Source organism: Brassica napus, chromosome A4 (assembly GCF_020379485.1).
Source record: "Brassica napus cultivar Da-Ae chromosome A4, Da-Ae, whole genome shotgun sequence".
NCBI classification, from domain to species: Eukaryota; Viridiplantae; Streptophyta; class Magnoliopsida; order Brassicales; family Brassicaceae; genus Brassica; species Brassica napus.
Window position 1 is genome coordinate 20,526,465 of NC_063437.1, and position 14,222 is coordinate 20,540,686.

At 38.3% G+C, this 14,222-nt stretch overlaps 3 protein-coding genes across 5 annotated transcripts; 2 read left to right on the top strand and 1 right to left on the bottom strand.

The window, feature by feature from the left end:
• Window positions 1-1,738: 1,738 nt before the first annotated feature.
• On the bottom strand, window positions 1,739-4,665 carry LOC111215134 (receptor protein kinase-like protein ZAR1). The gene is made up of 2 exons (XM_022718438.2): window positions 3,146-4,665; window positions 1,739-2,515 (listed from the first exon to the last, which is right to left on the bottom strand). Exons 1-2 carry the CDS (start codon window positions 4,455-4,457, stop codon window positions 1,890-1,892), a joined length of 1,938 nt encoding a protein of 645 aa, XP_022574159.2. The 5' UTR covers window positions 4,458-4,665; the 3' UTR covers window positions 1,739-1,889.
• A 3,415-nt stretch (window positions 4,666-8,080) lies between these two features.
• Window positions 8,081-8,711, top strand: LOC111215135. Its single transcript, XM_022718439.2, has one exon. It carries the CDS (start codon window positions 8,150-8,152, stop codon window positions 8,486-8,488), a length of 339 nt encoding a protein of 112 aa, XP_022574160.2. The 5' UTR covers window positions 8,081-8,149; the 3' UTR covers window positions 8,489-8,711.
• Window positions 8,712-10,743: 2,032 nt separating this feature from the next.
• Window positions 10,744-13,882, top strand: LOC106447579. Of its 3 annotated transcripts, none has more exons than XM_013889534.3 (6): window positions 10,752-11,110; window positions 11,451-12,199; window positions 12,283-12,541; window positions 12,620-12,976; window positions 13,062-13,232; window positions 13,313-13,882. In XM_013889534.3, the coding sequence occupies exons 2-6, from the start codon at window positions 11,538-11,540 to the stop codon at window positions 13,697-13,699; spliced, it is 1,836 nt and encodes a 611-aa protein (XP_013744988.2). In that variant the 5' UTR covers window positions 10,752-11,110; window positions 11,451-11,537; the 3' UTR covers window positions 13,700-13,882. The 3 variants fall into 3 exon arrangements, with proteins under 3 accessions (XP_048634688.1, XP_013744988.2, XP_022548901.2); XM_022693180.2 differs by having other exon boundaries at window positions 10,753-11,110; window positions 11,275-12,199; XM_048778731.1 differs by having other exon boundaries at window positions 10,744-12,199.
• The last annotated feature ends 340 nt before the right edge of the window (window positions 13,883-14,222 follow it).

Below are 14,222 nucleotides of genomic sequence, written 5' to 3' on the forward strand. Positions count from 1 at the left end.
AGCTCGTCCGTGGATGAGAACACGTGAGACCCCATTTAGCTTTCTCTATGTTGTATAGATTTTATCAACTTACAGTTTTATATATTAAAATAATTTGATTCCCCGTCAATTTTTTTAAAGTATTTATTAGGGGTGGGCAAAAAAACTGAACCGAACCGATCGAACCGAACCGACCGAACCAGAACCGATTCAAACCAAACCAAAGTCTATTTCAAATCTTTCAGTTGAGATTTTTCTAACCCGAATGGTTCAGTTCAGTTCGGTTTAAACCGAACCGAACCGATAAACCAAAGTATTTTTATAGTTATTTAAATTAAAGTTATTAATAATATCAAGATATTAAAATCCTAAGATTAAGCCCACACAGTTTCCTTTTGCACAAAGGAAATCCTAATATAATTTGATTTCCATGACACTTCGTCTAACTTTTGTAATATTCGTCATTAAGCCCACATAATTTCCATGTTAATTTTTTTTCAATAGCGTATACTTTTAAACCCTAAAATTAAAACCTAAACCAAGTCTAATTAAATTGAATTTAATTTACATACTTAATTTTTGATTATGTCCAACACAAAGTATTTCATGACAACCATACATTTGTGTATTAAAACATGATTTCTTGTATAATAAATAAACTAAGAGAAATCCGATTAAACCGAACTGAACCGAAATACAAACCGAATCGAATACAAACCAAACCGAATATAAACCGAACTGAACATAGCCGAACCGAAATCGATCCAAACCAAACTAACTATGGTTTACTTCAGCTGGAAAAGTTCTAGAACCAAACCAACCAAACCGAACCGAACTCGAACCGAACCGATAAAATAACCGAAGTGCCCACCCCTAGTATTTATGTTCTGAAAAAAAAGATTACATTGATAGAAGTGGGGAATCGTTCGTGGTCCAGCTTCGGCTTTTATAATGTCAACAAGTTTAAAAAGGGAGCCTCTCTATATTAGTTTTTTAATAAGAACTTCTATATTAAGCAAGTGTTTCTCTATTTGTTTATTAAGTTTCCTCGAATGGGCTGCTATATTTGGAAGTTATCAATCGTGCTTGGGCGAGATATGTTTTCCCATGAAAGATCTCTCTTTCCTGTTTTTACTCTTTCGTCTCTTTTAATATTATAAAAGAAAGTAATACATACTTTTTGTTGCGAATTTGAACAAAGGACCAACGGTGGGGTGTGATCATGTTTGACGGCCTGACAAAAATTATATTCGAAAACATGTAAACGCTAAAGATGGGCTCAGACCCTCAGAATTCATTTCTGATTCATATATGTGTGTGTGCATGTATAAACTGACCTTCATGCGCAAGAACCATGCAATCATACAGTTGAGTTTTTCTTCTTCTGTTAACTACTTTTTGGTTACAAATTAAAGAAAACGTATAGTATAGATTAGTACACTTCCACTAAAAAGCATCGAGTTTTGTAATCATACATCTTTTTTACTAAAAAAATCTATGTACATAGTTAAAATCGAATCTCGGTTCCGACCAATCAAACAAACGATTGAAATACATGTATAATTAATAAACCCACTTGCCACTTGGTTATAATATACTGAAAAAATGGGATGAGATGATATATCCTCGTGCAAAGATAAGCAAGTACAGTCAACATATTTTGTATTTTAATATATACTTTAAAGTTTGATTATTGAAACAGATCTTTATCATATTCGTTATCTTATAAGATTCTAGATGGCGAGACAGAAGAAGCCCATGACTCAACCAAACACTCTTCCTTAAGACACAAGGTACTTGTGATGATAAACAAAGCACTAAACTCTTCATTTAAGCTCGCCATAAAATTACATAGCATAACCTTTTGCCTGAAGTTAGCATACACATTTCCTGGCTCATGCACTGAAGGTTTATACCGTTTTGATTCGACCTAAACTCTCAGACACAGATCTCATCCTAGGACGCATCTCTGGATCCATATTCGTGCAGTTCAAAGCGACACGAATGGCTGCAATAACTTGCTTATCAGTTAACTCTTGGTTCAAAAGCTTGGGGTCTAAGATCTCGGCCAACGATCTCCCTTCCTTGTGCCACTTCCTCACAACACTAACGAGTTCCTCTCCTTCGTTTTCAGAGGAGCCATCAGGTAAACGACCAGTCAACAACTCCAAGAGAATCACACCAAAGGAATAAACATCGCATTTCTGAGATGATTTGTAACGGGAAGAAGCTCTGGCTTCGGGTGCAAGGTAAGCAGCTTGAGGAGGAGCTGAGAGTCTCGTCGCAAATCTTTGCACGTTGGTGGATAGTGAATGATCTGGTAGTTTGGGATACCCCTGAACCAGACGTGTGAGACCGAAGCCTGAGATGTGAGGAAGTAACTCATCATCTAACAAGACTTTGCTTGATTTTAGGTTGCCGTGTATATACTTTCTTGAACTGTATTCATGTATATACATCAAACCCCGAGCAGTCCCTTGTGCTATGTGTAACCTCTCAGCCCAAGAGAGCAGAGGCCGTGTATTCGGAGGCCCACCTACAATACAAAAACACACACAGTCAACTTTGTGTCCTAATCTTAAACACATCTCATTACATAATCAAACATATCACATGCAGCGTACCATATGAAAGAATAAATCAATTTTACGTCACATTATACACTCTTTCAGTAGAAACTACCATTAATTTCACCTCAACGACTAATGTTACTACATTGCTTAATCTTATTACATGAACTCCATAGAGAACCAAATATGTTTTTTTTTTCTGGCAGATATAGAGAGTCCCTATGCTTTACACATGTCAACCAAGAAAGCTTTAAAAATAAACCAACAAGGAGAAGAAGCCAACATTAGTCACACTATACCACAGTGACACTGTCACACACAGAACAAAAAGCTCCGCAATTTCAGACCAAGACTATTGACTCTAGTTTCAAAAATTATGTTCAACACATGTATACAAAGAACACTTTAAACAGTAAACACAACAAGGAGAAGAAGCCAACACTAGCCACTATACACCACAGTCACACATTAAAACAAAAAGCTCTGAACTTTCAGACCAAAGAGCATTGATTCCCAAAAACATAGTTTCAATAAATATGATAATTAGTGGTATATAAATGAATATTTAGTATTAAATTTAAGATTAGTGTTTTTACCATGCAAAGCAGAGTACAAGCTTCCATTGCTAATGTAATCAGTGATGAGTAGCTTCTCATCCTCCGCATAGTAATAAGCTCTCAGCCTTACGATGTTAGGGTGGCTGACCCTACCGATGTTCTCCACTTCGTTCTCAAACTCCTTAAACCGCCACGTGGCGTTACCGTCGCTGAGCCTTCTAACCGCTACAACGGCCGCGGAGGAGGAGGATGATGGTTCCGCCTCCGCCGCCACGACTCTGTACACGATCCCGCTTCTGCTCTTGCCCAACACGTAAGCCGAAGCTCTCAGCAAATCCTCGAGGTCCAGCTCGAACCCTTCGCCAAAGGCTACAAATTTACCGTCTTGCCCTTCTTCATCAAACTCTGTGACCACCGTCTTCGGCTCTGCTTTGTACACGGCGGAGGAGCTATGTTTTCTCCGGATCAGCCATACCGAGAGAGAAACAGCTCCGATTACGACGGAGACTCCTGAGATCAATGAGACCGTTACAGAACCGGTGGTCTGTTTCTCCTTTCCCTCTTCCTTGCTGATCACGCTAGGGTTTGGTTTCTGGAGTTCTTGAGTTCCTTCCGGCTTCACAGCGACGAGGTTAGGGATCTCGAGCTCTTGACACGGTGTCTGCAACGGGAAGCCACAGAGACGAGAGTTTCCGGCGAACGCGAACGGTCCTTGGTTCAACAGAGAGCCCACCTGAGGTACTTTTCCGGTGAGGTTGTTGTAGCTGAGATCCAAGGTGACGTGGAGAGGTAACCGACCGTACGACGGTGGAATCTCTCCGGCGAATCGGTTAAACGAGAGGTTTAGAGTTCCGGCGAGGCTTCCGAGTTCGGCGAGCGACTCGGGAAGTGAGCCGTTGAGTCGGTTAGAGGATAAATCGAGATGGTTTAGTGATTTTAAGTGGCGGATTTGGTCTGGGATTGGACCGGAGAGTGAGTTGTGGGAGAGATCGATGTACCGGAGGTTAGTTGGTTCGAAGAGGCGAACCGGTACCGGTTTGGAGAAATTGTTGTGAGCTAGATCGAGCCGGTTAAGCGAGTCGAGTAAACCGAGTTCTGAGGGGATGTAACCGGAGAGACTTTTGCCGAAGAGGTTGAGTGATGTGACTCGGCCGTTTGTACAGGCGACTCCGGACCAGTGGCAAGGAGTTTGGTCGGATTCGGACCAGTGGTTCATTACTTTGGTCGGGTCGTTGTCCACGGCGGATTTGAGAGCGAGAAGAGATAAACCGTCGGAGTTGAGAGAAGAGCAAAGGGTCATGCAGAGAGAGATGGAAGAAACAAGAAGAGGTAGAATCCAACGAAACTTCATTCTCTTGAAATCGTTTTTCTTTGGTTCGTGTAGTGATGCAACGAGATGTTGCAGAGAAAGAGGATCAACAGTGAAGAAAAGGTTTAGATTCTTTTATGGTTGCATTGTAGCAACGTGGAGTAAAGTAGTCATGATCACAAATTTTGAATTTCTTGAGCGCATGATCATGTTTGAAATTATAACAATATAATATGGATTTAAATATATTATATAGTATTGGGATTCGCCTTTTTGGATTCTAATGTGTGTTTTTCAATTGCATAAATTGTTAGTTTATTAGTTGAATAATGCAAGTGGGATCTTGTTACAAGGTTCAAAGTTTTATCCGCGTTGATGATAACTAGGATCGTTGGATTTATAGGATAAAAAGACAAGGAAAAGGCTAACATATAGTTTACTACTTACTACTTAGTACAATATATTGAATTTTAGATTGCGAATCTTTAAACTGCGATGATTTGAATTTGTATGTGAGAGATAAGTGTATACAATTAGAAAACGAAGCATAATACATCTTATATCAAATTATCAATGGACAATAGTATAATAAGCAATCTATCTGAAGAAATATTAGTTTTCTAAGTTATACTTTTTGTTTTGTGTTTGCCATTACCCATTAGTTATCTTAAATGCCTAGAATCTTAACACATGTTAGACCATCTTGAGCCATGAAACAATTGTACAGTCCTACTGAACCTATATTTATCTTACTTTATATATCAGTTCAGTACTTTAAAATCGTAAGCACATGTTAGATAAAAAATTGAAACTAATCGACCCCTAGTGGTTATCTTATCATGAAGGGTGACGTTTTTATATAAGTACATGTGCTGACGTTTTAGATTTCATTCAAATTAAAGGGAGGAAAAGACTGGGAGACAGTAATTGATTGTGTCAGATCAAATTTTTAACCAACCGACAAAAGTCACCTGCCGAACATGCATTTGCAAGATGCCACTCTACTATAATCTCAGTTCTAAGGGTCCTTTCGTAATTAAATAGTCTGAAAATCAACAGTTACCATTTATTGCAACTAGATTCAGACATTGGGCTTGGGCCGACGTTAACAAAAAATCAAACATATTACTCTATAACTTCTTTAAATTAATATTTTATAAATTAATATACGCTAAAAATTTTAATAAAATAATATAATTTTATAATCTCAAATTAAGTTTTTGATTCAATTAGTATATTGATAAATAACATCTCTATAAATTAATAAAAAAATATAGTTTTGGTGTAGTTCTAACATTATTAATTTATAAATGTTTCACTTTATCTACCGGAAACAATGCCATTGTGCTAGTTATGATTTATGAACTCATTGACATCAATTTCAAAATACTCATATTGAATACTTATGCTCAGTGTTCTAAAAATAAAAATCTGTCTAGGTATTTCAGGCTATGGATTTGATCTGAGCCGCTGAAAAATTCAAAATTCCAGAAAACACTCATACCAAACCCAATTTCAATTTCAAATAAGTACACAAAATACTATAAGATTTCATTGAATACTTAAAATAAGTATATATTATATAAATAAATAACCTAAATATTTAGTCTAATATATTTTGGTATAAGGTATTCTTCCTTCTTCTACATAGTCAAATTTATCGGGTTAGATGTGTTTTCGCTCCGGTTTATCAGAAATGATGTGTTTGAACATAGTTTTTAAATTTTTGTTTTTTAATTTTATTGTTTTTAATTTCACTTGTCGAAAATTACATTAGAATTAAAAAAGATTTTGACAAAGTTTTTTCTCAATTCTTATTTCTTGATTTCTATATTTGTTTCATTGGATCTTTATTTGGTTTTAGGATTTAAATAAGTACAAAACCGTTTTTTAGAAATATTATTAAAATTTGAACCGTATCTGACTAAACTCGGACTGAATCTGAACCGAACATTTATAATTTCCAAATGGGGCTGATTCATAAATCCAAAACTTGATTAAACCTGAAACAAAAGCCGATTGGTTATTTGAATGCCTAAACCTAATTTTAACGCTAAACAAAAGCTTTAGGAGGTGTTATTGGTTTATATATTTTGATTAATTTAGAAATCCATATAGTATTTATAAATCCAAGTAAAATATACAAATCCGGAGGTTTTCTCTCGGATTTGAGTTTTTGTATTTTTAACAGAAAAATCCAAGCAAATCCATTCAAATCCATTATAAAATCAAATATATTAGTAAATCTGTGCGATTGAATAACACTTGATTTGATATAGAATTTATGAATCATTAAACCAATAACACATAATTTTAATACAGATTTGAAAATCATAGAACCAATAACACTAAATTTAGTTCGGATTTTCAAATCTATAAAAATACAACAACCAATAACCCCTACTTATAAATCGCTAAGACGGCCCATTTTCAGAACCATGCAACTTGAATGGTTTTCGAGGTTCGTATGTGGGCATTATGCACCCCAAAGTAATTTTTGTGTCATAATAGTGAAAGTCCATTATTCCAAATGACATTTGGAAAACCTAAAAGCCCACTAAGCATCTAATTATTTATTAGTTCGTGTGTTTTAGGGATTCCTGTTTTTTATTACAGAATCAGAACGGCTGTCTCCATTGAAATAAATTTAGATCTCAGACCTTCTCCATGGATAAGACAGCGAGCGTAGCTATGGATAAGGAGGTAGTGCCTTTGCCCGTGGTAAACAAGGATGAAAAGTCCCGCCTTGACCCCACTGCAGTCAGAGAAGCCATTGCTGTGATTCTTGCTCAGTCAAAGTTGCGTTCCAAGGATAAAGCTACGAAGGTGTTGGTCGAGCACGATTCGCCAGCCGGTGATGGTAGCAAGCCAAGTATCTAATCATGGACCTATTAGATTGAATATCAAAACCCATGTTTCGTTTTTTTTTTCTTATTTCTTAAAAATAATGTAACTCTCCAATTTCCGGTTTGAACCATTTGATTTCTTCATACAGAAAATTAAATTGTTGGGTTTTTATTCAAAATTAACATAGAGATTAGAGAGGAGGTTATTGCAGCCATATCATGCAAGACCTTTACACCGACAACGTAACCACAAGAGACACATAGACATAGGTTACATCCATAATATTGACGTGAGGAAAGAACGTGGTAAGAAGAAGAGCAGGAGTGTTATATGGCAATACGGCGTCGTATAAGAGTATGAGCCCATAATCTTTAACCGACTAGTGTGGCCAATTCGTTTCGGTTAAACTAAATTAGAACCGTACTGGTAAAACCGATTTTAAAGCCAAACCGTAACCAAAATGAAAACTGAGGAAAGGATGACTGAACCACCTCTCATTTACCGAACACAGAAAAAGATTCATCAATTTGGTTTTTAAATCTATTAGACCGGAAAATAAACCAAAACTGAAATCAAGCAATAATCGAACTGGTTAAACTCCCAATTAAACCGAAATTGGTAATATTGCTGACCCACTAATGGGAAATAAACCAAAACAATTGAAATCAAGCAATAACCGAACCGGTTATACTCCCAATTAAACCGAAATTGGTAATATAGCTGACCACTAATGGGAAATAAACCAAAAAAATTGAAATCAAGCAATAACCAAACCGGTTAAACATCCAATTAAACCGAAATTGGTAATATAGCTGACCACTAACAAACCCGTAGATTCCCATTTCGTCACTTTCACATCAGATCGGAGCCACACACCACAGCGATCGATGCCGTCGACGCAGTCCTTAACCGTCGCAGCGAGGTCCCTACGAAGCCGGATCCTCTCCAGATCCGGATCCACATCCGCCGGCGCGAGCCGATGGGCGACGCCGGGCCACGAGGAGCGTCCCAAGGGCTTCTTCATGAACCGCACTCCTCCGCCGCCGGGGCAGTCGCGGAAATGGGAGGACTGGGAGCTTCCCTGCTACGTCACGAGCTTCCTCACGATCGTCATCCTCGGCGTGGGGCTCAACGCGAAGCCTGATCTCTCGATCGAGACTTGGGCTCATCAGAAGGCCCTGGAGCGGCTCGAGGCGGAGAGGCTCGCCGGAGATTCTTCCGATTGAGAGGATCAGATGTTTGATGCTTTGGAACTTTGAAGCAGTGTCTTTTGGTTTTGTTGATAATGGTGGAATAAAGTGTTCTTTGACGAACTTATGATTACAAGTTTAAAACTTGGTCACTTTTGATTTGCTAGTTGTTGATCAACATCTGAAATTCGATTGCTTTTTTCAAACGAATATTGTTTGTTTCAGTATTGGCCTTTGTTATCAATCCATTTTTCTACTAGTCATTTGTTGTTAATAGGTGAAGAAATGGTCCTTTTTGAGTAAAATTGTTATTTGTTGTTGTAGTCAGAGACTGGTAGTATAGCTATTACTAGGTGGTGAAGGAATGGCTCTCTGTTGAGTAGACATGAGATACTTCAATAAGGCTCAGTAGTATAGATTTTTTTTTTTTAATAGTATATGATTGTAGTTTTGTTCACCTTTCGCATTGAGTTTTGGTATGTTATAAAGTGGTCACGGCATCAGTCATTGATAGATATGCTCACAAGATTTCAGTTTTTTTTTTTTTCTTTCAGTTTTGGTATTTGTTAGGCTTTTATTTACTCATTGCATCAGTGTTGGATGCTTGAATAGTTTGATAATGGTTGGAGTAGAGGTCTCATGAAATCATTAGCCTTTGTTAGAATCAGAACACAAGATTTCAGTATCTTCGGTTGTAGTACTCACTGGGATTTTACTGCTCACTGCATCAGTGTTGGATGCTTGACAATATGATAATGGTTGGAGTAGAGTTAGCCTTTGTTAGATTCAGAACACTAGATTTCAGTATCTTCAGTTGTGGTATTTACTAGGATTTAACTGCTCATTGCATTAGTGCTGGATGTTTTGAACAACTCAGTAATGGGTAATAGTATCGTATTAGGATGTGTGGATATTGAATTGTGAACTAGGTGAAGGAATGGCTCTCTGTTTAGTAGACGTGGCATACTTGAAGAAGGCTCATTAGCATAAACTAGTGTTCATGGCATCAATACACAGGGTTTCGGTTTTGGTATTTTCTAGGCTTTTAACTGCTCATTGCATTCTGTGTTGGATGTTTGAATAGTTTGATAATGGTTGGAGTACAGTTCCTCGTGGCTTCAGCCTTTGTTAAACTCAGAACACTAGTTTTTCTGTATCTTGTTTTTTTTTTTTCTGGTCATTGCATCAGTGTTGGGATGCTTGAATGATTTGATAATGGTTGGAGTAGAGTTCTCATGACATCATCAGCCTTTGTAAGATTCAGAACGCTAGGTTTCACTACTTTAGTTGTGGTATTTACTAGGCTTTTCCTGCTCGTTGCTTCAGTGCTTGATGATTGCACAGTTGTTGGAGTAGAGTTCTCATGACATCAGCCTTTGTTAAATTCAGAACACTAGTTTTCCCTTTTCAGTATCTTCAGTTGTGGTATTTGCTAAGATTTTACTGCTCATTGCATCAGTGCTGGATGTTTGAACAATTCAGTGATGGCTAATAGTGTCTTATTAGGATGTGTGGATAATGAACTGTGAGCATTTTAGCAGATACTGAACTGAGAATAGCATGAGAACATTACTTTTTGAGCTTTCGAAATAGTTGTTTGCATGCTTGTGGGAACTGATAAATTGGGTATCAATCAAAGAGCTTGATCACTTACTTGAATAAGTGGCAAGTTGGAGTTGAGGTGAACTTCACTCGATGTTGGGCTGATAAGGTTTAGAAATCATGGTAGCTTACAAGTAATGCCATTTCAAGTAGTATTACTCATAGGTTCTTTGTCTCTGGTCCATGAGCTTTCTATTGAATAATGCCATTTCAAGTAGTATCACTCGTGTTTCCCAAATCTTGTGATTAGTTTCCTTTAAGTGTGGTCTGACAGCATCCTCTTTAAACATAGAGTAGTTCAAAGCCGTGTCGGTTTTTAGCGGAGTTTCGTCTCATCCTCTAATTTCATAAATGATGAATTAAACAAAATGAAAGAGATTAGGATTAAACAAACTCAGTTACCTTATTGCAAGCATTGTTGTCTTGTTATTTGCCGTTTGTTTGCCGTGTCTTCAAGTTGCATCACATCGGGAGGGCTCCCGAGAGTATGAACACTGACACACGATTTAGGCTTTGGTATAATCAATGAAACAAGACAAGATCACATGTTTGTTTTACTGGAGACCCAGAGAAGAGGTCCAGTGTAAAGCCATGTGAAGAACCTTTGTCTTCTTATCCATTTTCCTCTGTATGTCAGACACGGTTTCTTTTGTAAATTCGAATTCAAGAACACTATTTGATGTCGGTGGAGTCAGTGAGATGTCTTTGGACCAAAGAGAAAAAAGCACACTACTGTCATTTAAAAAGAGAAGCTACTTTTTTTCCGGGTTATGTGACCGGCTATTTCCAGTGAACAGTCTAGCCACCGACACAACCTTCCATAGTTTCACGACCACAGTCACTGTCCCTTCCGTACAGGATCCATGTTTTTCTTTCTTTCTTAAATGCACCACCATAACTTCCCCCACTCACTCGGATCTCCCATAGTTAGAGAAGAGAGAGAAGATAGCTTCTTCTTTATTGTGGATTACAGATAATAGACAGCTAATCTCAGAGTAGAGACTTCACCCTCAGTAGATTAAAGTAACCGAGGAAGACAACCTCCCAAAGTCACTGGTAAGCTCCTCTTCTTTTGCTTGTTGACTTCTCTTAGTCCTCATGGTTGTTTCATGCTCTGTTTACTAATATATTTTCTTGGATGCTCTGGATTTCAATTAGTCTGATTAGTTTTAATCGTTTCTGTTAAATCTGATTATTCTAGTAAAACCACTTACATATAGTGAATCCAGCCATGTTCTATCACAACAACTACGAACAAGTTGCTGGGACCTCTACTGCAGTTTAAGACAAAACTTAGCAAGACTGAACATGTCCTTTTCTTCCTCCATTATAAGCTGTCGTTTTCAGTAACCTGAACATATCCAGCTGTGTTTTTTTAAATCCTTTCATCTTTTAGAGGCTTATCACAAGGGAAACACAGATCCTCTTGAATTGTTTTCTCACTTGGAAGTTGAAAGTAACTGTTGATTTGGCTGAGAACTTGATGATGAAGGCAAGATCAGTGAACAATGTCCAGTCCAAGCGATCCACCAAGAGTGGAAGGAAAGACCAGAAGCTGCAGAAGACTAACAGCCAGAAAAAATCATCAGAACAAGAGAAACACAAGGAGGCCTTAGAGTCTAACATCCTCACAACAGTGGCTAGTGACTCAACCACACAGTCAGATCCATCCGAGGCTTACGAGACACTAGACGTCCGTTACTTGGACGATGTAACCGTAAGTAAAGAGAAAGAAGATGCTGATGCTGATGGTGATGAACAAGAAGAAGTTAAAGGTGTCAATGCTGATGTCTGGGAAGATGCTTCTAACGGCGCTCTTAGCGCAGGAAGCGAGAACGAGGCCCCTGATGTAACAGAGAGTATTGAGGATGGATCTTTGAAAGAGAAGATTGAGCATCTTGAGACGAGAATCGAGAGACTTGAAGAGGAGCTTAGAGAAGTCGCTGCACTCGAGGTTTCTCTCTACTCTGTCGTCCCTGACCATTCCAGCTCTGCGCACAAGCTTCATACTCCTGCGAGGCGTATCTCTAGGATCTACATTCATGCTTGTAAGCATTTCGCTAGAGGAAAGCGTGCTACCATCGCTAGAAACTCTGTTTCTGGTCTGGTCTTGGTTGCTAGATCTTGTGGGAATGATGTTTCAAGGTAAGAAAGAAAACAAATACTCTTAATGTTTTTTTAACATGTTTTAAGGATCTTGATTCTTGGTTTCTCTCAAACTCTTTTAGGTTGACGTTTTGGTTATCGAACATCATAACTCTAAGGGAGATTATTTCGAAAGCGTTTGGTAAGTCTCGTGTCACGGAGAGCTCTGAAGGTAACGGGAGTGAGAATGGTGGTGATTCAGGGAAGAAAACGAACTTGAGATGGAAGAATGGTTTGCAAGAGCTTCTTGAGGATTGGCAAGAAACTGAAACGTTCACTGCTGCACTTGAGAAGGTCGAGCTTTGGGTCTTCTCTAGAATCGTGGAGTCTGTTTGGTGGCAGGTATAAACACAAGAGACTGAGATTCTTTTTAAGTTTGTGTATGTAACAACATCTCACTCTTGTTCTCTTATCTTTAAGGTCTTTACTCCTCATATGCAATCCCCTGAGAACAACAAGTCCTCAGCTTCTAAATCGAATGAGAAGCAAGGAGCCTTTTCTATTACCCTATGGAAGAATGCCTTTGGAGATGCTCTTCAACGGCTTTGTCCTATGAGAGGTGGAGGACATGAATGTGGCTGCTTACCTGTGTTGGCTAGAATGGTGATGGAGAAGTGTGTTGGTAGATTTGATGTAGCCATGTTCAATGCTATTCTGCGCGAGTCAGAACATCAGATACCAACTGATCCTGTCTCTGATCCTATTCTTGATACCAAAGTTCTGCCTGTTCCTGCTGGAGACTTGAGCTTTGGATCAGGAGCACAGCTCAAAAACGCGGTAACCAAAATAAAACAAAGTTCAGTTTCTTTCATAACCATTAGAGAGTTGACTAATGTAATGTCACTATATTCTCCTGTTGCAGATTGGTAACTGGTCTAGATCCCTCACTGAAATGTTCGGTATGAACTCAGATGATGATCAAGTAGAAAGTGAAGGCAGTGATAGTAGTAAAGCCTTTGTGTTGTTAAATGAACTTAGTGATCTTCTTATGCTCCCTAAAGACATGCTTATGGAAAGTTCCATTAGAGAAGAGGTATGATGTTCTTTGGTTTAAGCCTCATTACATTCACAAGTTTTGTCATTTTGATTTATTGTTTTTTTTTTTACAAACAGATATGTCCATCAATCACTCTTTCACTTATCAAGAGAATACTATGCAACTTCACTCCTGATGAGTTCTGTCCAGAAGATGTACCTGGAGCTGTCCTAGAAGAGCTAAATGCCGCCGAGGTACAATCAGAAGAAGCAAGCTTCCCTTATGCGGCTTCTTCTGTTACTTACAAGCCTCCATCGACCATGGACGTAGCGGAGAAAGTTGCGGAGGCTGCAGGGAAGTTGTCAAGGAATGTGTCTATGATACAGAGGAAAGGGTACACGAGCGACGAGGAGCTTGAGGAACTGGACTCTCCTCTTACATCTATTGTTGATAAAACGAGTGAGTTTAATGATTCTGCCACCTCAAATGCAAGATACAATCTCCTTCGACAAGTGTGGGCTTAGTTACTATGAATCTATAGCTGTTTCTGTTGTTACATAGATACTCTTAATGAAGAAGGGACTCATTGTAATAACTTTTGTGTAATTTTTTCAAGAACAGTTTGGGAGAGATCTAAGAGAAAAAATGACATTGTTTATATGCTTAAACAAGCATTATCATTTTAAGTTCTTTGGCAACTTCAATCATCTTTGGAACTTTTTCTCCTACTACAGCCAATACTTTGACTTTTCTCTACACATTATACTTTGTGCATATTCATAGACAATAACTGGATTAGGAAACTCAAGACAGCAACCTAACAGCTTGAGGAAATTCTTGTGACCACTAACCATTGATGATATGGCTATGTCACGACATGTCTTTCCGCTGCAGGGACTATACTTTATTACCCATTTCTTCACAAGCACGGGTCGGTCTTCAAGCATACCTTTGTAACATTGGTAGCTACCAGTAGCGTGGAGAATAAGAGAGTTATTATGGCTGAAGTTGTCGGTGGCTCTTAGGATCTGAGAAGCAGAAAAGGTT